At 41.8% G+C, this 22,624-nt stretch overlaps 1 protein-coding gene across 8 annotated transcripts in view; it reads left to right on the plus strand.

Moving 5' to 3' along the window:
* The window catches only part of HECTD4 (HECT domain E3 ubiquitin protein ligase 4), a 156,288-nt gene that overhangs the window by 95,606 nt on the left and 38,058 nt on the right, over nucleotides 1–22,624 (plus strand). For all 8 annotated transcript variants that reach the window (XM_059677155.1, XM_059677157.1, XM_059677161.1 and 5 more), the window contains 16 exons: nucleotides 229–509; nucleotides 713–902; nucleotides 4,431–4,512; nucleotides 7,710–7,912; nucleotides 8,739–8,874; nucleotides 9,649–9,831; nucleotides 10,348–10,512; nucleotides 10,899–11,068; nucleotides 11,911–12,026; nucleotides 15,561–15,664; nucleotides 17,464–17,625; nucleotides 17,731–17,879; nucleotides 18,358–18,437; nucleotides 20,534–20,697; nucleotides 21,380–21,617; nucleotides 22,334–22,470. In XM_059677155.1, coding sequence (XP_059533138.1) covers nucleotides 229–509; nucleotides 713–902; nucleotides 4,431–4,512; nucleotides 7,710–7,912; nucleotides 8,739–8,874; nucleotides 9,649–9,831; nucleotides 10,348–10,512; nucleotides 10,899–11,068; nucleotides 11,911–12,026; nucleotides 15,561–15,664; nucleotides 17,464–17,625; nucleotides 17,731–17,879; nucleotides 18,358–18,437; nucleotides 20,534–20,697; nucleotides 21,380–21,617; nucleotides 22,334–22,470 — 2,560 coding nt within the window. The remainder of the gene's footprint in view (nucleotides 1–228; nucleotides 510–712; nucleotides 903–4,430; nucleotides 4,513–7,709; nucleotides 7,913–8,738; nucleotides 8,875–9,648; nucleotides 9,832–10,347; nucleotides 10,513–10,898; nucleotides 11,069–11,910; nucleotides 12,027–15,560; nucleotides 15,665–17,463; nucleotides 17,626–17,730; nucleotides 17,880–18,357; nucleotides 18,438–20,533; nucleotides 20,698–21,379; nucleotides 21,618–22,333; nucleotides 22,471–22,624) is intronic.

The following is a 22,624-nucleotide window of genomic DNA, read 5'->3' on the forward strand; positions in this document are numbered from 1 at the left end:
ATATTAAAAAATCTTTCTTTTTAAGTATTATTGGTGAATTATGAGGTTTCATCAGATAATTAAAAAAAAACTCAATTCTTGACCATCAAAGCACAGTTCCAAATCCAGGTCTTCCTCATGAAGTCTGAAGTGATCCATTGGTTTAACCTCAGGTAGGGACCTCTTGCTTCTGAATTTCTATAAATTAACATTCCCAGCATCATGTACCTTTTCTTCCTTCTTTTTCAGGAGTCACATAGGTAAAGCCATCCTAAGCCAGCCAGCTTGTGTGTCCAAACTCCTCTCCCTGCTGCTTGACCAACGCCCGTCTCCGAAGCTGGTCCTTATCATCCTTCAGCTGTGCCGGGCGGCTCTCCCACTAATGAGCGTAGAAGACTGTGGGAACGTGGAGCTCCCACCATGGAGCTACTCTGTTCCCTCCCTAAACAGTGAGCAGGAGGATCCCAGCGACCCCGCATCCAAGATCGCCTCGTTGCTCTTAGCAAAGCTGGCAGATTACGTGGTCCCAGGTGAGCAACTTTGGGACGGGAAAATTGGCACTGCCTTTGTGGACACTCACACGAGCTTTCACTTGTCCACTGTGGCAACTGTGCTTTGTGATAAAAGAGATGAAGAATGGAGAAGGGACACGGGGAGAAAGGGAGGAAGAAAGATTCCAAAACCAGTGTTCCCACTGCACAAACAACTTTGCAATTTTTCTGTTTGATTAAAGGATGTCAGACAGTTCTTTCTCCAACCGCTTCTGAACCTGACACCACATTGACAAAAACCAGTCCCAAGAATTCCTTAAAAGGAGATAAAGATCCTGGAGAAGAGAGTGAAGCAGTGGATGGCAAGCTCTCTATCTTTATCCACAAGCGGGAGGACCAGTCATCCCATGAAGTTCTTCAGCCATTACTAAGGTAACAGAGATTTAATAGCTACACGTCACCAAGCACTAACCATGTCGCAGACCCTGTGCTGAGTAAGCCCCTTACATATGTTAACTCTTAGCAATTCTAAGACGTAATCACTGCTACTGTCAATACTGTCATTACCCTTGGAAAAACAGGCTGGGCTGAAAGTCAGACACAGGGTCTCTATTCACAACTTGACCACAGCTCAGTTCTATCTCTCCAAACCCAACAGAGCAAAAGTCCTGTTGACAATGTATTGTTTGTGTTCAATGGAGAATTTACTGTGTGACTTGGGCTTTGAGAAGGAATAATGCAAACAGTGTTATTGGCATCCTTCAGCCATCAGTAAATTTGAAGATGCCATTGACTGTGTGGTGGAGATGTAAGATAAACTTTTTTTAGGTTTTATTCATGGAAGTATGAATGGTATGATTGCTCAAAGAAGTAGAAATATGTCATTATTGTCCAATGACCACAGCCTTTGGGGCCCTGTTAGTGGGATCCAGGACATCGGGAGGCCTGCCATAGAGCACAAGGGACTGTAGAGCAGGTGTTTATGTCTCAGGTGGAAGAGTCATAAACACCTGCTCTACATGATTTGGTGATGGTTTCATCTTCATAATTGGGCCCCTTGTTTGTCATCGTGGCAACTGAAAACACTAATGGGCTGTTGGCATAAACTAAGCAGGTTCAGGGCAGGTCAGTGCTTATGAAGAAATATCTAAGAAACATCTTGGGCATTGCAAAATGTCACAGTATAAGCTTGGTGGCAGAGGAAGCTGAATTATTAAAAAGGAAGATCCAGGGGAGAAACCAAGATGGCGACATAGGTAAACACCTGAAATTGCTACCTCGCACAACCACTTCAAAAATACAACTAAAAGACATGGACATCATCCAGAACCACAGGAAGGCTAGCTGAGTGGAAAGTCTACAACTAGAAGGAAAGAGAAAAGCACACTGAGACTCAGAGGAGGTGCGGAAGTAAAGTGCAGAGGTATGGAGGTGCATGCGGAAAGGACTGGCAACTGAGGATGCGGCTGTATTTTTCAATCAGGAGGGAGTCACAAGCTCCCCACTGCTCTGAATGCCAGTTGTGGGCGAGTCTCTGGGGACCCAGACTCATACGGGGAGAAACTGGACTGTCTAGCAGTGGGCGGAACTCGAGGGTGGCTTTCTCTCAGAGGTGCTTGCAGCGATTACCATGGGACACTGAGACCCGGGACCTCTTAGGGCAGGACTGAGGATCAGCCATAGCCGTTTGCTCTGTCCTGTTGATTCCCTGAGACCCCGCCCCACCCAAGCTGTGCACAGAGGCTTTTGCATATGAATGACCTGGCCCTTTGCAATCTACAGTTACCTAACAAATTGCAGCTGGGTCAGAGAGTCCCAGAACATCCACAGCAGCTTGCATTGCTTCACAGCTGGGCCTCATCTGGGTACCTCCAAACCCCAAACAAAGAAGAGGAATCTGCAGATCTCTCCATAGCTCCTGCTGGGTAGCCTTAGGCAGAGGCTAAATTAGCACCTCCTTAGAGATCCAAGAGCCAGTGTACCCAGTAGTCAGAATGGACCATCCAGATTACAACTACTCAGATCCATAAGGGACACACTCAGGGGGCAGACTCAGTGAGCATCAAAGCCCCACTGAACCAAGTCTTGCCCCATAAGGGTGTCTCCAGCACAGAAGTTCTCCCACCATAGACACAGCTGATTTTCACAGCCAATTGGCCTGGAGGTCAATTCCTCCTAGTGATACCAACAAACATCAAGGCTTAACTACAAGATTATGCACACAGCCCACAAAGGGGTGAACCAAGAGTGTCTACCTCAGGTAATTGGGCCCTATAGGACACCTAGCACAGAAAGCCACTCTGTCAACACAGGGAAGCAACCAAAATGTGGAGACAAAGAAACAGGTCACAAATGACAGAAATGGAGGAAAGCAAACTACTGGATATAGAGTTCAAAACCATGGTTATAAGGTTTTTCAAGAATTTTCTAGAAACCGCCTATAAATTCAGTGAGACCCTCAATAAGTCTAGTGAGACCCTCAAGGATATGAAAAAGGACCAACTAGAAATTAAGCATACACTGACTGAAATAAAGGATATTATACAAAGTTCCAACAGCAGACTAGAGGATCGCAAGAATCAAGTCAAAGATCTGAAGTACGAAAAGGAAAAAACACCCAACTGGAAAAGAAAAAAGAAAAAAGAATCCAAAAATATGAAGATAGTGTAAGGAGCCTCTGGGACAACTTCAAACAAACCAACATCTGAATTATGGGGGTGCCAGAAGAAGAGAGAGAGCAAGATATTGAAAACCTATTTGAAGAAATAATGACAGAAAACTTCTCCTACCTGGTAAAAGAAATAGACTGACAAGTCCAGGAAGCGCAGAGAACCCCAAACAAAAGGAATCCAAAGAGGACCACACCAAGACACATCATAATTAAAATGCCAAGAGCAAAAGATAAAGAGAGAATCTTAAAAGCAGCAAGAGAAACACAGTCAGTTACCTACAAGGGAGTACCCATATGATTGTCAGTTGATTTCTCAACAGAAACTTTGCAGGCCAGAAGGGAGTGGCAAGAAATATTCAAAGTGATGAATAGCAAGAACGTACAACCAAGATTACTTTACCCAGCAAAGCTATCATTCAGAATTGAAGGTCAGATAAAGAGCTTCACAGATAAGAAAAAGCTAAAGGAGTTCATCACCACCAAACCAGTATTATATGAAATGCTGAAAGGTATTCTTTAAGAGGAAGAAGAAAAATAAGGTAAAGATAAAAATTATGAACAAGAAATACATATCTATCAACAAATGAATATAAAAATCAAGTGAATAAAAAATCTGATGAACAGAACAAACTGGTGAATATAATAGAATCAGGGGCATAGAAAGGGAGTGGACTGACAATTCTCGGGGGGAAAGTGGTGTGGGGGTGGGGGAAGAGACTGGACAAAAATTGTACACCTATGGATGAGGACAGTGGAGGGTGGGTAAGGGCAGAGGGTGGGGTGGGAACCAGATGGAGGGGAGCTATGGGGGGAAAAAAGAGGAACAACTGTAATAATCTGAACAATAAAGATTTAAAACAAAAACAAAAAACCAAAACAAAACAAACAAAAAAAAGGGAGATCCAGTCATTCACATCAAGGCATTGAATTGATGCTGTTATTAAAATTCCCCTCAATTGGGGATTCAGGTCACTTACTGAGTGTCTCCTGTGCTCGGCCTTCTTTATTGTAGATTCAGACTCTGAATTTCATTCAACCCTTTAGTCTGTACATCATTTTCTCATAGGTTTTTAATTATCCTTAAACTCTAAAAACAACTGTTGTTTTAATTCCTTAAAGTCTATAATTAAGCAACATAAGATCATGTCCTTTTGGAAAAATTGAGTCTTAACAGTGCATTTTAAAAACCGGTAATGGTGGCCTGACCATTGCTGGATGGCCCCACAGTATGCAGGCCCACCTTTGACTGAGCCGGTAGTATTGGTGCCTCTCTCTCCTCCCCTTTTCAGTAGCTCAGAAGGACGGCCCTTCCGACTTGGTACTGGTGCTAACATGGAGAAGGTTGTGAAAATGGATCGAGACATGACCAAGGTAACCCTAATATGCAGACGCCTGCTCTGACAAGACCCACAATTAAAGCACATTTGCTGTGCTTCAGGTTTTCACAAGACTTTTTTTTTAAATTTAAGTTCCCACAAAGAGGCAGGGTGAGAAATTGAAGTCAATGGCTTAACTGAGGCCATTTTAAAGAGAAGTAATCAAAACCAATTTGTCACCCTGACCGGGTTGGCTCAGTGAATAGAGCGTCAGCCTGGGGACTGAAGGGTCCCGAGTTCGATTCCAATCAAGGGCATGTACCTTGGTTGCGGGCACATCCCCAGTAGGGGGTGTGCAGGAGGCAGCTGATCAATGTTTCTCTCTCATCGATGTTTCTAACTCTCTATCCCTTCCCCTTCTTTTCTGTAAAAAATCAATAAAATATATATTTTTTAAAAAATAACCAATTTGAGCCGAAACCGGTTTGGCTCAGTGGATAGAGCGTCGGCCTGCGGACTGAGGGGTCCCAGGTTCGATTCCGGTCAAGGGCATGTACCTGGGTTGCAGGCACATCCCCAGTGGGAGATGTGCAGGAGGCAGCTGATCGATGTTTCTCTCCCATCGATGTTTCTAACTCTCTATTTCTCTCCCTTCCTCTCTGTAAAAAATCAATAAAATATATTTTTAAAAAAATACTTATTTAAAAAAAATAACCAATTTGTAGTTAATGTTAAAATGTAAAAGAGACCGCTTGGTTTTGACCTACAAATTTTTTCTTAGCTCTGTTAAAAAAAGTTTTACAGCCTAAAAATACTTTAAAAGTGATAATAGATGAATAGCCCATCAAAATATAAAAATATGCCCAGGCTCACAAATCACATCCTCCTATATAATAAAAGGCTAGTATGCAAATCAACCGAATCACGGAACGACTGGTTGCTATGATGCGCACTGACCACCAGGGGGCAGACGCTCAACGCAGTAGCTGTCCCCTGGTGGTCAATGTGCTCCCACAGGGGGAGCACTGCTCAGCCAGAAGTCCTGAGCCAGGCTCACAACTGGCAAGTGCAGCAGTGGTGGCAGGAGCCTCTCCTGCCTCCCCAGCAGTACTAAGGATGTCTGGCTGACTGAGCAGTCGGGGATCCCCCAAGGGCTTCCAGACTGCGAGAGGGCACAGGCTGGGCTGAGGGCGGGTGCACCCTTCCCCCCAGTGCATGAATGTCATGCATTGGACCTCTAGTAATCCTATAGAATAAAAGAGAAATGTGTAAATTGACTGTCCCTCTGCTATGCTCACCAGCCAGTCAGGAGTGAGTATGCAAATTAACCCAACAAAGATAGCAGGTTAATTTGCATACACAGGCGTCAGGCGGAGAACAGAGCTGGAGAGCCGGTGGCTTGGGGGGACGTGGTCCCTCAGTCGCTCCCCCCAAGCTGCCAAGCGAAGAGCAGAGAGGGAGAACTTGCGCTTGGAGGACTTGGCAGAGTGGGAGGCCATGGGATGGAAACAGAGCAGGAAGGGAAAACTAACAGTGCGGGGAGCACCAGGAATTCTGGGGATAGTAGTTCTGTGGCAGCCCCAGGACTGGAAGCAGAAGCCCAGAGTGCAGAGAGCACCAGGAATGCTGGGAGTCGTAGTGACAAACAGGTCTCCTAGACACTAGAGCAGTGGTTCTCAACCTGTGGGTCGCGACCCCTTTGGGGAGTTGAACAACCCTTTCACAGGGGTCACCTAAGACCATCGGAAAACACATATATAATTACATATTTTTTTGTGATTAATCACTATGCTTTAATTATGTTCAATGTGTAACAATGAAAACACATCCTGCATATCAGATATTTACATTACGATTCATAACAGTAGCAAAATTACAGTTATGAAGTAGCAACGAAAATAATTTTATGGTTGGGGGTCACCACAACATGAGGAACTGTATTAAAGGGTTGCGGCATTAGGAAGGTTGAGAACCACTGCACTAGAGCAAAGTGAGCCTAGAGCAAGTTACTGTTGCAGTCGGGGATGGACGGAAAGCAAAGGTGAGAGACATAAGTAAAATCAGAGTGTCTAGGAAAAATTAAAGGGAAGATATCCTAAAACTTCTAGGAAATCTCCACCAATGAAGCAAAGAAAGAAAAAATGCCTCTATTCTGTGAGCAACAAACCAAACTGAGTTGGGGTCTCAGACAGTTTGCTCATATGATTGCAAAAACAGAAACTCCCGGATTGGAGAGGGTACAGGTCGGCTGAGGGACCCCTGCATCCCCCAGTGCACAAATGTCGTGCACCGGGCCTCTAGTCTAGCATATTAATAAAGGAAAGGAATAAAAACAGTAATGTGTCATTTTCGCCTGGCAGATGGGAAAGTTAAGAAAGTTGGATAATGCCCAGTATTGTCAAGGTGAGGATACAAAGGCATTTTCCAGTATCCAGAGAAAACCGTGCTCTTCACAGTTCTGTTTGTAAATAACAAATAGGATCTGTGTACACATACATACAGGATTGGTTGAAGAAATTGTTATATGTCTATTATACCTCAATTCTTTAAATTTTTTAAATATATATTTTATTGATTTTTTTTACATAGAGGAATGGAGAGGGATAGAGAGTTAGAAACATCGATGAGAGAGAAACATTGATCAGCTGCCTCCTGCACAACCCCTACTGGGGATGTGCCCACAACCCAGGTACATGCCCTTGACCGGAATTGAACCTGGGCCCCTTCAGTCCGCAGGCTGACGCTCTATCCACTGAGCCAAACGGTTAGGGCTGTACCTCAATTCTTTACATCAGCGGTCGCCAACCTCTCAGACTTCATGGACCACCAGTGGTCCGCAGACCACTGGTTGACAACCACTGCTTTAAATTATAAAAATTTTAAAAATTGTTATATTTGTATGATAAAATATAGTACAACTCTCAAAAAGAGTCAGATAACTCTTTATACCAATACAGGAACATATTCATGTTTTGATAACTGATAGAAATAAATGGAAAAACTGCATGTAGAGTGATCCATGATAATGTAAGTGAGAATGTGCATGGAAAATATCTAGAAGACTAACAGTTTTCTCTGTCTAGGTGAGGACACAGGATGTTTTGGGGGATTTCCCTTCCTCCGCACAATGTTAATATGTGAAGTTTTGAAAACGAGTCTGGGTTGGTTTGGTAGTTGGGGACACAGATTTCACAGAGTTTAGTGATGAGAGGAGTGACATGGATCTCGAGAGCATCTTCCAATGCCCTGCAGGGTGGCTGCTGCGAGGTGGTCACAGAGGAGGCCGCAGCTGCTCTCCGGAAAGCAACCAAGTGGGCACAGTCAGGCCTCATCGTCAGTGTTGGGCCACCTGTGGAATCGGTCAACCCAGAGACTGTGAGTGGACTGTCCACGGGTGACAAAAAGAAAACTGCCCAGACCTCCATTTGCCGAGAGAGGAACTCTGAGCTTGCGAGGTAAGTCCTTCCCTAGGGTCGAGCCTGTCCACTCTCTTTTCACATTTACTTTGTGATGGGTTTGTTTTTAGGGTTTTAATTTTATATCACCCATTGACCTGCTGGAAATGGAGATTAGGGCCTTAAAATACCCACCTGAGGTTGTGATGGACAAACAGGGAGGCACTCCTGGCTGAGAGGACACCTATAACCAGAGGCTTGTTGTTGTTGTTTTAATATGTTTTTACTTATTTTAGAGAGAGAGGAAGGGAGGAGGGGGAGAGAAAGAGAAACAATTGGCTGCCTCCCATACTCACCCTGACCTGGGGTTGAATCTGAAACCTGGGTATGTGCCCTGACCGGGCATTGAACCGGCAACCTTTCAGTGCACAGGATGATGCTTGACCAACTGAGCCTTAGCAGCCAGGGCACATTTATTTTTTTCAGAGGCTTGTTGTTCTGAGAAAGGCCACAACCACAAACACCAGCTACAGTTTTTTGAGTGTTAGTGAACTCTGGCCTTGCTGCCTTTACTTCTTCCAAACAATCCTTCCCACCATCCCCGCTGTGCACATGAGCTTCTTTCTGGGAGAGGAGTGGGTGAATGCATTTGCCAGGTGTTCCATGCTTGTGAGCTGTGCAGGTACAGTTGGTCTCCTCGATCCTAAGATCCTACGGCTTGCACCATCAAAATCGGAGGTTCATCGTTTCAGAGGAGTCTTAGTTACTGAAAAGATTTCTTCCTAATGATAACTTAGCTTCTTCTCAGTCAGTGAATTCTGACACCAACACTAAAAGCCACTTCTTGGCACTGGGCACTGACAGTGTTCCCTATTGGCACTTGCAGGACCGACCCCGTCCGACCCTTCATCAGTGGGCATGTGGCAAACAGCATGGCTGCGGAAGTGATCGCCCTGCTGCATAGCTTGCTAATGGCACCTGAATCAAATGCCGCTCAGATATGGACCACAACAGCAGAAAAGGTCAGTGCGGTGTTGCTGCTGAACTGAGGAAGGAAACTAGGGTTCTTTTTGAGTCATGTCTAGCAAGGGACATTTTTAGGAAAGCGAGATTTCCCATATTGGCCAGTTAAACTTGTTCTCTGTTTCCCCCCTCAGATTTGCTTTGATTTAGTAGTTTCAGCTCTGTTCACCAGTTCTAATCTTGCAGAAAACAGGACAGAGTTCTCAGGGAAAGAATGGCACCCCTTGATTCTCCTTCTTGCTTGTGTTTGAGTGGTGCCGACATTAGGACATTGTGCAGCCTTGTTTATTGCGTTTATGAAGGTACTTGCTAAGTCTTACGGTGGCCTCTGTGTGATTTACACTCCCTGAGTGCTCTGTTACTAATGCATCATGACCAATGCAGCTAGAGATCTGTGATCAGTTCCCCTTTCCCATGGTCATCCTTCAAGTGACTCTGTGTACCATGTCCTAAAGGTAGTTGGCTGTGAGATGTGGGGAGTATGCTCTGACGGTTTTCCTTCAGATAAATGTTTGCTTTATTTTAGGGGTTTTATTAATACAGTGTTTGTTTCTCCCCTGTTTTGAGGTTGTGTGTTTCCAGTTCTGTCCAACTACCTAAGGCAAATATGACAGGAATGTCAGGGGTCTTACCTAATAGTTATTTCATCCCTCCCACACCCACAGTTACTTCAGTACATGACACCCAGTCACTGTTGTAGACACTTCATCACCCTTTGTATCAAAATGACCAAAGCTCCAGCTCCTCCTACATGGACTGCTTCTTATATTTAGGTTCTGTCTCGTGCACTGATGTACATTCCACAATTGGGGAAATATGCAGAAAGCATTCTGGAAAACGGAAGCAGTAGTGGTAGAAAACTCGCCAAACTTCAAAGAATTGCCCGCCAGGCCGTCGCTGCACTGTGTGCACTTGGAGGCTTTAAAGAGACAATCAAGATAGGGTCCGAGGTTCAGGTAAGCAGCCACCATTTCCCCATATCATTGTTTTCCTCTGCATATAAGCATCCATTGATTAATTGACTATCTGTACCGACAAGTGTTGTCCACCTGTTGGATAAAATCCTTGGTCCTTCAAGCTAAATAAGGAATCTGAGAAATGCATTCTAATTCACACTGTGTTGCAGACTGAATATTAGAACATTACTGTATGTTGTTAACTGTCATACTATAATACTTATTCCTGTCGTATATTCAGTATCGGCAGTATTTTAGAATTGAAATTTTGATATTTAATTGAGATTAAATCATGCTGTGACCACCTTGACATCAAATTGTAGGGCCTATTATTTTAACTCATGTTCAGGACTTAGTGTTATAATAAACTGCTGATATTATATGATATCAGCATTATAATCAACTGTTACTGTAATGCCTAATGACAGCTGTGAATTTACTCTTCCCACTTGTCACATGTAGAGTTACTTCCACTGTCGGAACTGGTAGGTGGTGCTGATCCATCTGTGTCTCTAGGTTTTAGGCAGAGGAATATCAGGAAGCATCGGAGTAGTGGCTTCTATCAATGAACAGGAAGGTATAGCTACAGTCAGATTCCCACCCATAGACTGTAGAAAGACTTCGCAAGCATCAGACACACTGACTATTCCATTGTCTAGACTTTGTGTTCCAAGATCAGAGGTAAGGTGATTTTTAAATGCATTACAAAATGTCACTGCAAATGGTAACCGCACTGTAATGAATAATGTGCACAGTACAGAAGCACAAATACTTGATTGTCTTGAGTTTTACTTGTGATGTGTATTTATATATTGGGGATAATTATTTAATAGTTACATTTGTGTGAAATTTGTTAACTTGATGCCAAAATTCAATTATTTAATTAGAAATATTTTATTGTGTTATATTTTTTATTGTTTTGGTCTAGTTTGTAATTTTCTGTATGGTGATTTTACTTTTTTAACTGATATTTTGAGAATTAACTCCAGATAATAACACCCTCATTTCTTATAAACTAACTACTTGAATTTAACTTTTTGCCATGCCCCCCCCACCACCACCATCAGGCATTGCCTCTTCATAAACTGTCCATTACTGAGAAGGTAGTACAGGCAGTCCAGTCCATGTTGCTTCCTCAGGAGGGAAGTCTCTCTATTCATACCTCACTTCCTGCAACAGGAGATGGGTCAGCTCCTGTGATGGCAGTCGTTCGGCTCCTGGCTGAAATAAGAACAAGGTGAGCACCCTCCAGAGATCCCCTAATATGCCAAGGTGGTGTAGGCTGCAGGGGCAAGGTCCTTGGTGAGCTCCTGCACTCTAGGCTTGGCCGGTCCCCAGTTTCTGCCCTTGAAATAAAGTTTAGCTGTTCCCTTGAAAAAATAAAAAATAATCAAAATGTGATATGTGGAATGAAGGCTCCGCTGATTTGCTTTGGTAAAAGAACTTTGTTCTCTCACAGGAATTCCTCTGTCACTTTGCCTTTTTTAAATGGTACAGTCTACCTTAGTTCATATCTAGTTCATCATATCCAGACTGATAATGAGAAAGCTAGGGAATGCGCACAAGTGTTGATGTTGGAAAGAAAAGCAGTCTTTTCCTGCAAATATATCTGTTTACCATTAAGCAACAGAAACAAGTTTCGCTTTTGATAATGAGACTTCTCAGAAAGCTTTCATATGTACTTTGATTCAGGTGAGAGTCAGAAAAATACAGATATCCAAGCGTTTGGATTCCTCTTGTTCTCAGAACACAAAGGTTGCCCATGCAGCGCAGCTTAGGGAATGCTTTTTGAAGACAACTCTAATGTCTCACCTGGCTCTTTGTCTCCATTTAATGGAAGTGACAACCATTTTTCCCTTTTCTGATTGTTCGTGCAGAGTCAGCAGTTACCATGTGGGAAAAGATAAATTACTTCTGTATTTCCAAACCAATCCAGCTCAGAAAAAAAGCAAGAGGAAGGGGGAGTTTGAGCCTTGTTGTAAATTAGGGAACAAAATTGATTGAAATGTTTTTCACAGTTGACTTTTTAGAGAATGAACATTGATGACTTTGAAATATTGTAAATCTTTTAACATTAAGAGCATGCCTGGTCATGGCCCAGCTTTTAGAAGACAGCTTATTTTGTGAAGAATTCATACAACAGTGCCCAGCAGCTGTTGAAGTTCTTAACCTAGTAGCCCAGGAATGCAGTGCTGGTGAGTACCTGTTATGGAAAGTATCTTATCTTATTGAGTCTTGTCAGCACATTACAACTTGATAATGGAAATTAAACAGTTTTCATGCACACACCTGTCAAACAGTTGAATTCTACAGACAATACTTATCACAATTCACTTTCATCCCAGATCTAGAAATGGAAATAAAAAGCTTTCAGTGTATACCAAATAGGAAATCAGCATTTTTTCAGTTTAACTTTAGGACCATGTCAAAGTGGGGTTTTTTCTCCATTCGTATGAATTCATTGCCTTAATTTCCCTACTAGAACTATTTATGAATGGTCCTTTGGGCTGCACATACTTTCTGACTATTGTGATTGGCTACATGTGAATTCAAAATCAGGAGTTTGCACTAACATCCGTCTTTTTGTGTGTGTTTCTGAAAAAGTTTAAACAGATACAAAAATAGGGAGGTTAATATAATGAACCCTCATGTTCCCATCACCTCATTTCAATAGTTATCACCTATAGCCAACCCTGTTTCATCTATGCTGTACCCTCCTGATTGTTTTAAAGCAAATTCTTAGGTATTATTGTATCCATAAATATTTTAGTATGTTTCTCTAAAAAAATAAGGACTCTTAAAAAAAAATCACCACTATTCCATGATCACATCTAAAAAATTAACAGTAATTCTTTTAATATTATTAAATATCTAGCTATGTCTTTTAAATTTCTTTTAAAATATTGATTCCCCTTAGTATCTTTTTTCCCCTTGCATTTTATTTGTTGAAAGGTTTCCCACAGTCTGGGTTTTGCCGATTGTATCCTTGTGGTGTCATTTAATATGTCCTTTTGTCCTCAAATTTCCTGTAAATTGGTAGCTGGCCTGGATGTTTTTAAGTGAAAGTTTATGCTTATCCCCAAGGATATAACTGGACCCTGTATGAAATTGTTCACAATTAGATTGGCATTCATTCCTCAGTTTTCTAGTGCTAGCATTCTCAAGAACTATAAGGAAGAAATTAATCTTTAACTTCCTTAATAGTTCTTTTTATAGCTTTAGTTTATGCTTTTTTAGCCATTTTTATTCATATTATTTACTATTCCTCATTTAATTTGCTTTTTCAGTAACTCTCTAATCTTGTTTCTGTCCTTGAATTTTTGTCCTTTTTCACATTTGACTTTTATTGGTTTGTTCCTGCTTTTTAATTAGTCTTCGTTCTGTATCTGTTTTACTTCTCAAATCTCCTTCCTCTAATAAGCATAGTGCTGTGGAGCCAAGGACTGTTGTTAAAACTCAGAGAGCCCCTGAGAATAGAGAAGTAGAATAGAAGAAAGGAGTTTGCTAGACTTCTTGGGTGAAATTACTTGTGACTAATTTTTGCCCATAATTTTGTGTTATACTAAATTTTAGGTACTTATTTCCCTGCCTCTCCTTTTTAACATTCTTGGTTTAGGTTGCATATAGGACATTTTAAAATGATTTTAGCAAGCATATAACTTGCTGAATTAATTGCTTGCTTTTCTATAGGGCTCTTTTTGAGTATCCTCTTTCATGTATTTTATGAAATAAAGAGGTCTTATTCTGTGAAATTAACTTTGGAACTTAATGTACAGGCTAGAAAGTATAATAATTTAGAGCAGTGATCTCAAATGGTTTTACTAATAACCCACCTAACCTTTTTTTCCTAGTGGAAAATAACTCTGTGGTAACAGAGGGTTGGAAAGAAACGTATGAGAAGTACTTATTAATTGCTACAAAAGAGAAAACTATTAGCTTATCGATTTATATTCTAAAATAGCACCCTATGTCGTAAAATATTAAGTTGCTGACTCCTTAGTCATTTACCTGTAAAATACAACTCTTCCCACCCCCAGCATCTGGGTTACTTTGCAACACAGTAGGGGATTCTCACATCCTACAAGGAGTCATAGACTGTGCTTAGAAGAAATGCTGTTTAGTAAAGAGGATTCAAGGTGATGGGTAGAAGAGAAAATTCTTTGATTTTTTATTTTTAACTAGAGGCCCGATGCTCAGCCCTTGCAGCCCCAGCTGCCTCACTGCCCTGGCTGCCTCACAGCCCCATAGCCCCCACCCACTGGTTGTTCCGGAAGGTCATTCTGGAAGTTTGTTCCGCCTTCCGGTATAATTAGCATATGAGCTCTTTATTATAAAGGATGTGTTGATATTTTTTTTATTTCATATATAAAAATGTTAAAACATTTATAGGCAGTAATACATTGAGTCTCTAAAATGAAAAAATTTTTAAATGAATTCCTTCTATTATTTTATTTCATCTGGGATGAAGTAAGCAGCAGATTTGCCATTATAATATTAACTAAGTCAAATCTAAATTGTATAGCTTCTTTGATCCAAGGAAGAGTATCTAATTCCATCTGATCTAGAAAGATAGCACTACAGAACCTTTTCCCATGAAGCAATATTCCTGAGAAGTTAACTTGATCCCTTGGTTGAAATAGCATAGGGAACAAATTTTAAAACTGAAAAAAAAAAAAAAAGGCTTATAGAAACCAAAATAAGTCCTCAATTTTAATTTGTACTCTTACAGAAGCCAGAACCTCTCAGGTTCAGCTGTTTCCTCTTCTTCCTAAATACACACATTCCCTGAGCCAGAGGTTTTTCTCAAACTTTGAAAGTTCATAGGAACCCTGGGAAGCATATTAAAATGCTGTCCAAACTCTAACCAAAAGTCGCAATTGTAAGTTGTGGATGGACCTCAGGCCTCGCTTGAAGGAACAGTGCTCTGAATTCCCCTGACCCACATTCTTGACCTGCCTCTCCTGTGCTGTCAGGCTTCTGTGTGGACAGTCCCACCCTGAGACTCAGGCCTGGCAGCTTATCAAAAATAGCTGGACTCTATGACTAGTTTACATTTATGTAATGGACTCCATGAATCCTATAACTAAATAGTTTCCCTCTTTGACTTGTCCAGTGGGAAACAGATCTGGTCTTGTGCCTTCCGGTATAGATAAAGGACAGTGGGCACACACCTCGTGGCCTGGCCTCACTCCTGCCTCCACTTTGACCCTTGTGTCTTGGCCTCAACTTTCCTTCCGCTTTCTAACCCGTATCATTGGATTGTGTTGGTGTCTGTAGCTGTGGTACAGCCCATCAATCTTTCTTGCTATTCTAAACAATTCTGTGTTTTACTTTTATTGGACTACATTTTATTCCTCCTAAGATACCTTTTTTAAAAATTGAGGTATAATTCATATACCATACATTTTATCATTTAAAAGTATACAGTTCAGTGGGTTTTAATATATTCACAGAGGTGTACCACCATTACCACTGTCTAATTACAGAACATTTTCATCCTCCCTCCAAAAAGACCTTGTACCCATTAGGCAGTCATTCCTCATTATCCCACATTGCTCTGCTGCTAAGCTATGTGTACTAGACAAAGATGTCTCAGGCTATTTGCTCTTTTGTTAGGATTTGAATCATCTCTGCAAGCATTATTTTGCTTTGACCCTTCTCTGAAAGAGGTGGAGCGCTCTTGGGGGGGTTGTAAGACTCGTTTTCACTTATTCCATGTATTCCCTCAGGCGAGCGACTGGCAGTTGTGGAGGTGCAGTGTGAACGGCTGAGGATGCTCTACCGGGACTGTGCCAGGCCCCCACCGCCGCCACTGCAGGCCGACCGGCGACAGGTGAGCCCTCTGCAGCATCACGCCTCCTGCCTGACTGCAGCACTGGACATTGAAATGCCAACTAGGACTTCAATAGAATTTAGAATGAGCGTTTGAAAGCCATTTGGAGGCATATATTCTGCAGGGACATACTATCATCTTTGAATGGCAAAGCATATTATTTTGACATTCTGAATATGGAGAAATTATAGTAGAGGAGCAGAGCTCATTAACTTATACATTTTCATGTTATCAACAACAGAAAGAGAACACTTCTTCAAAAATGTTAGATCTGTAGTCAATCTCATAAAAATAAGACTATGTAGAGAGAGAATGAGAGAGATTAAAAAGCAGAACCTGCAAAATCTTAACAATTGCTATATCTGTGACTTTCTAGCAGCACTATTCATAATATCCCAAAGATGGAAACAACCTAAGTGTCCATCAACTAATGAGTGAATGCATAAAATGTGATGTTTCCATACAGTGGAATATTATTCAGCCTTAAAAAGTAATGCTGCAGTAATACATGCTATAATATGGGTAAACCTTGACATTATGCTAGGCAAAAGAAGCCAGTCACAAAAGACCACATTTATATGAAACGCCAAGAATAGGCAAATTCATAGACACAGAAAGCAGATTGATGGTTGTCAGGGGCTGGAGGGAGTGGGGGATGGGGAGTGACTACAAATGGGCAAAGATTTCTTTTAAGAGGGACAAAAATTTTCTAAAATCAAGTCGTAGCCGTGGTTGCACAACTCTGTGAATATCCTAAAAAACATTGAATTATATACTTTAAATGGGTAAATTATATGTTATGTGAATTATATTTCAAAAAACTCAATGCATCTTAGTAAGAGTATATAAAAATTATAGTAGTATTGTGGGTGTGAAATTATTTCAAAATACAAAGTTTAAAAAATACATATAAAGTAATGTCACCTGAAACCTCATCATCTCCAGTTGCCTATAATTCCTATTTAACAAAAATGGGCTTCTGCAGTTTTGTGTCTAGCTTTTCCCTTTCCATAGATGAGTACCTTTCCACATCAACCAATAAAAACTGAATATCCCGCATATACTTGTGCCTCAGTTTACTCACTCAAGCTCTTACTGTTGCAAGTCCACATTGTTTCCAGTTTTCGCTCTAACAGTGATCTGAATGTCCTTGGAGCTCATCTTCACATGCATCTTTTAGTTCTTTCTTTAGAATAAAAGTGAAATGGAGGGATTTTAAAAAATATGCTTTCATCTGAGAGAGAAGCTTGGAATTCTATGCTTAGATATATTAAAAACTATGAAAGTAAAAAAATGAGGCAATTAACCTAACCAAGAAGAAAGGGAGTATAACCATAGAACTATTTTTTTTTTATTTGAGCTGAATATTAAGTCCTAGTGATAATAAATTCTGATTACCGATTGAACCAAAATGTGTCCTATGACAGCACTGGGAGGATGAGGGGTGAGGACCTGTGTATGTACATGTATGTCAGGAGAAGTAGGTCAGTGGGAATTGAAACCTCTTTGTCATAATAGAGGATAAATGATGTCTTAACAAAATATTAAAAATAGTGTCATAAGCATAGAAGGAGAAATATAGAGGTAAGATCAGAATTAACAGATAAAAGAGTTAAGAGTGATTATTTTGAGAGAGCAGGACTGGGCATTGGGAAGGAAACTGCCTTTTCTTAATAAAGAAAAGTTTCCTTTGGTAAAAAAAAAAAAGATACGTTATTTAATTATTATTATTTTTCTTTGAGAGAGTGAAAGGATTTGTATTTGCAATTCTATTGAATGAGAGTTTTTCCCCAATGCAGCCCAAAGAGATAACTTGGAGCGCCTCAAGAGTGTTCCCACCTGTTCGAGCCTGCATGTTCTCATCGCACCTGACCTCCGTCACCTTCCTGGCTGACCCCAGCGCCGGAGGCGGTCTGCCCCGGGGTACCTTTATCTACGCCACCTCACCACTGCCAGTTCAGGTGAGAAAACATATGACATACTGGCTTTTGCCTCTTTCTTTCAAATTTGAGAGAAAAAGCAAGTTCAGCTCTCTGACTGTCTGCCCACTTCTGGTGTTTCTTCAGGCCCCATCTTTTTACTGGGAAATAGAAATTGTTTCCTATGGAGATACTGATGACGACACTGGACCAATAGTGTCCTTTGGGTTTGCTACAGAAGCAGAGAAGCGAGATGGGGCTTGGACTAATCCAGTGGGCACTTGTCTTTTCCACAAGTAAGTGGCTACTAGTGCTGTTACTTAAAAAAAAAAGTAGTGGGCCCTGACTGGTTTGGCTCAGTGGATAGAGCGTGGGCCTGCGGACTGAGGGGTCCGGGTTTGATTCCAGTCAAGAGCATGTACCTTTGTTGCGGGCACATCCCCAGTAGGGGGCGTGCAGGAGGCAGCTGATCGATGTTTCTCTCTCATCAATGTTGCTAACTCTCTATCCCTCTCCTTTCTTCTCTGTAAAAAATCAATTAAAAAAATGTAGTGTGTTGGGTGCTTTAAACTAAAGTAATATCATTTTAATCTCTAACCCCCATAATGTATAAAATACTGGTTGGAAATATGTTCATGTGTAGGGAAAGAGAATGCCTCCTAGGATTTCTCTACTAATTACTCTCATGCCACTGAACCCCTCCACCTGCTTGCTACTTCCCGCCCCCGTGTTGGCAGGCGAGCCTTGTCTCTGACTCCCCTTGTTTTTCCACAGCAACGGCCGGGCTGTGCACTACAATGGCTCCAGTTTATTGCAGTGGAAGAGCGTTCGCTTAGACGTGACTCTCTCTCCCGGTGAGTGCAGCAGAAGCTTTTTTCCCACCCTCTGTAGGTTGAAGTTAAATAAACTTAGCAACTGGAAACAGTCAATTTGTCTTTTAGTGAAAATCAAATACTTGTCATTGTTGTTCTCTAGTGTACACCAACCCTGTCATTTTATAGGCCGTTATCATCTAGAGCCTCCATTTGGTAACTTAGGAGTCACATTTACTTTTGTTCCTCCATCATGAGAAAATTCTGAGATTTCACTTCTCTCTGAAGTTTTGTCTTTCATCACATGTAACCAATAGCTTGTTATTAATGAGCAGATAAATAGCTTCAGAAAAAGAGAACTTGCCCAGTTGGCATGGCTTAGTGGTTGAGCGTTGACCTATGAACCAGGAGGTCACGGTTCGATTCCTAGTCAGAGCACATGTCTGGGTTGCAGGCTCAAACCCCAGTGTGGGGTGTGCAGGAGGCAGCCAATCAGTGATTCTCTGTCATAATTGATGTTTCTATTTCTCTCTCTTTTATTGACTGAAATCAATAAAAAAAATACACACACACACACACACACACTAGAGGCCCAGTGCAGAGATTCGTGCAGGGAGGGGGACGTCTCCTCAACCTGACCTGTGCCCTCGCACAATCTGGGACCCCACGGAGGATGTCCGACAGCCGGTTTAGGCCTGATCCCTGCAGGGGATCATAGCATCATAGCAACTGGTCGACTAGTCATTCTGGTCATTTTGGTCGTAAGGGTCACTTGGGCTATTGTGTGTGTGTGTATGTGTGTGTGTGCATGCGCGCGTGTGTGTGTTTTAAAGGAGAACTCCACCACTAACCGTGAGGCATTTGTGAAATGTATTATACAGGAAATGTAGACTTTGCTCTTGGTAGCCTGAACATCTGGTCCAGTTTTAACAAATATTCTGCCCAAATGTTTCAGTCACATAGTCAATTCAATTAAAAACCAATCTTCCCCTCCCCCCTTTTTTTTTTACCTTCATGTAAGTAATAATCTGTGTAGTAGATGAATTGTGATCAGTCCTACCTGCTCCAGCAGGAACAAAATATAGGTGTTCTCCTCACATTAGAAGCAGCCAAACATGTTGGCTACATATTTTCAGATAGGACATCTTAGCATCATCTCTGATAAAACTGACTATTCCCTGACCACTGGAAAGCCAATCCTAGTGTGTCTAAAACATATGCCCTGTGATGAAAAATAGAATCACAGAACTTCAAGCACTTATTGGAGAGTTTGCAACAATAGATTAGTTAGAAAGCTCCTGTGCTGGCAGTTTCTCTGGAAGTGGGAGTGCGGATATAGTGGACACGCTAGTCTTGGGTCTCTAAGTTCTATCCCATGAGAAAACAACAGGGCTTCTATTATCTTAGCTTCTGGCAAAAATGCCGTAAATACATATAAGTAAGGGGCGCTTTAATGGTATACCTTTAGTTACATTGTGGGTTGAGTTTTAAATTATTTTAAGATCATCTCTTAAATCTTCTATAAATTTATTAAGAAATTACCTTTTTACCTTTATGCCATAAGTAATCTTCCACATATAAAAAGAAAAAAACTTATATTCCTCCATTTAAAAAACCCACCTGCTGTTTTCCATTTTTGTCTTGGCTGCCAGGAAAAGGCTAAATTTAATGTGTGATTGTGGTAGCTAACTTAACTCAGACACTAGGCGTTTTTCTTCTTCTAAACATTTTCTTTTTAAAATTGTTTATTTCTGCAGTAACTTTGTTTCTGCTCTTTTACCCAATACTGATCTAGAGATGTTAGAGAAATGAAGTATTTGATAATAATCCAGCAGTAAAGTTGGCTTTAGAGAGAAGGAAGTCTAGCTGTTGCCTCCCCTGGCATCTGAGGTGTAGTGAGTTGTGGTCCACACAGTGTGCTTCCATTACTGGCCTGTGAGGGGGTGAGAGCTGTAAGTGAGAGCAGGACTGATGACTGCATGAAGCATCATGTATTTTCCACATGTAACCAATGGCATAAATAAGTAAAACAAAGATTGTCACTGATATGTGGCCTTGTCACACTGGTTGCAATTCGGAAGTTTTTTTTAATAGTAAGAGGGGGAAACATGTTGCTTCCTTCCTGTTCTCTGCCGCAGGTGATGTGGCAGGAATTGGCTGGGAGAGAACAGAGGGGACTCCACCTCCTCCGGGGCAGCCAGCCAAGGGCCGGGTGTACTTCACATACTGTGGGCAGCGCCTCTCGCCTTATCTCGAGGACGTCTCTGGTGGCATGTGGCCTGTGGTTCACATTCAGAAAAAGGTAGGTTATCTTATTGGGAAGGAAAACAACTTCTGCTAGTAATTTGGATGATGCTCAACCACATTGGAGGGGAAAATCTACTTTACCCAGTCCACAGATTCAAATGTAATCTCATCTGGAAACTCCGTCACAGGCATGTCCAGAAAGAATGTCTAATCTGGGCACCCATGGCCACCAGGCAAGCTGCCACATAGACTGATCATCACAGTGCACTTGCAAATTGTAGACTTTATGAAAGCAATGCCAAGCAAACCCAATCGTGTCTCCATTACCTTGGAGAAGTGATGTTTGAGCCAGGTCTAGAATATTTACTGGTCTTACTGGGCAAAATTGGAAGAAAGTATGTTCTAAGTGAAGGGAACAGCATATGCAATGACATCAAGTAGAAGGGAACGTGTTAGAAACAAGAAAGGTCACTGTATGTAGCAAAGAGCGTGAGAGTGCAAGGTGAGGGTAGGCAGGGCTGGCTTCCTCAGAGCTTTAGTGCCAGTGTACACAGTTATACCAGCCCCTTGGCCTAGCTTTACGTGCTGTCCCATAGCGGGGGCCATTCTTATGCTTTGACATTTAGTGAGGGTCACCTCACTAACGTATTTAACCTCACCCTGTATTTAACACCTCACGGTATTAAAAATAAATAAGCTTAAGTCCTTTTAAGTCCTTTATTTGCTTTCCTTTCCAGAACACCAAGACTCGAGCTAACTTTGGCTCCCGCCCATTCGCCTATGCCGAAGGGCAGGCCCACCGCAATGCTGCTGACCTGTGCACTGACCTGGCAGAGGAGATCAGTGCTAACTTCGAGGCCCTGCCCTTTGCCATGGCATCTGACAGTGACAACGATGCTGGCACCAGTGTTGCCTCAGACCCAGGCACTCATGGGCCCCCGTGCAGGATTGCCGCTGTGGCCACCCCTCAGCAGCGTAAGCCAGCTCCTCCCAGGGCCCCACTGCATTCTGGGGATGCAAATGCTGTTAGTCAATTTAACTTGGGCTCGTTCTGTTACCCGTGGGAATGGGGTAACTGGCCCAATGAAAGGAAATGGGGATAAGGAGGAAGCAAGGCAGACTTGAAAGTAGAACTCGCCCCCCCCCCCCATATATAGGAAACTTGCCACCACTCAGTGAAAGTGCAAGCCTGCAAGATTGTCCATTTTTATGAGATAAAAACCCCAGAATTTTTTATGAAATCTAATTTTAAAATGTTTATCATTTCTTTGAATTGTTTTAAATCTGAGGTCATCAAAGAATAAAAAGCTGATTGTGGAAGCTTTCTATTATTTGAAAATTTTCATAATCAAACTGAATAAAACTGAGCTTTCTGAACTAAAGATGTCTGCAAGTCATATTAGGCCCTTAGGATACTGGTTTACAAACTGCCTTAAGTATCTGTTTAATTTTTATGATGATGAACTTTTCAGATTCTTCCCTGAGTTGAATTATACCCACTAAACCTATCGCAGGACTCAGGGTAATTATAAATAATTAGTTATTTCTTGGCGCTGCACTTGAAAATCCCCACGAATACTATGAGTCTTTCTATCACATACATTCAGAGAATCCGGGTTGTCCACGGTGAGAAGTGCATGGTTTCCAGCCCGCTCTGGCCTACAACTCACTGCCATTGTGCTTTGTTACAGAATATGACAGTGACACGTCCTGCCATTACAAAGTAGAGCTCAGCTATGAGAATTTCATCACCTCTGGCCCAGACCCCCACCCGCCTCCCATTGCAGATGATGAAAGTGATGACGATGACGATGATGACATCCCACAGGTAAGAGACCTGCAGCATCCACTTAGCTCGCTAGTGCCCAGGACAAGCCATGAGGAATGATTTTGATCTGAACATACAAGACTGGAACTGTTACACTTTGAATGATGTCATTGGGTTTCATCAGTGCCTTTACAGTGTTTGTTTTTCTAAACTA

This window comes from Myotis daubentonii, chromosome 19 (assembly GCF_963259705.1).
Source record: "Myotis daubentonii chromosome 19, mMyoDau2.1, whole genome shotgun sequence".
In the NCBI taxonomy this organism is placed as follows: domain Eukaryota; kingdom Metazoa; phylum Chordata; class Mammalia; order Chiroptera; family Vespertilionidae; genus Myotis; species Myotis daubentonii.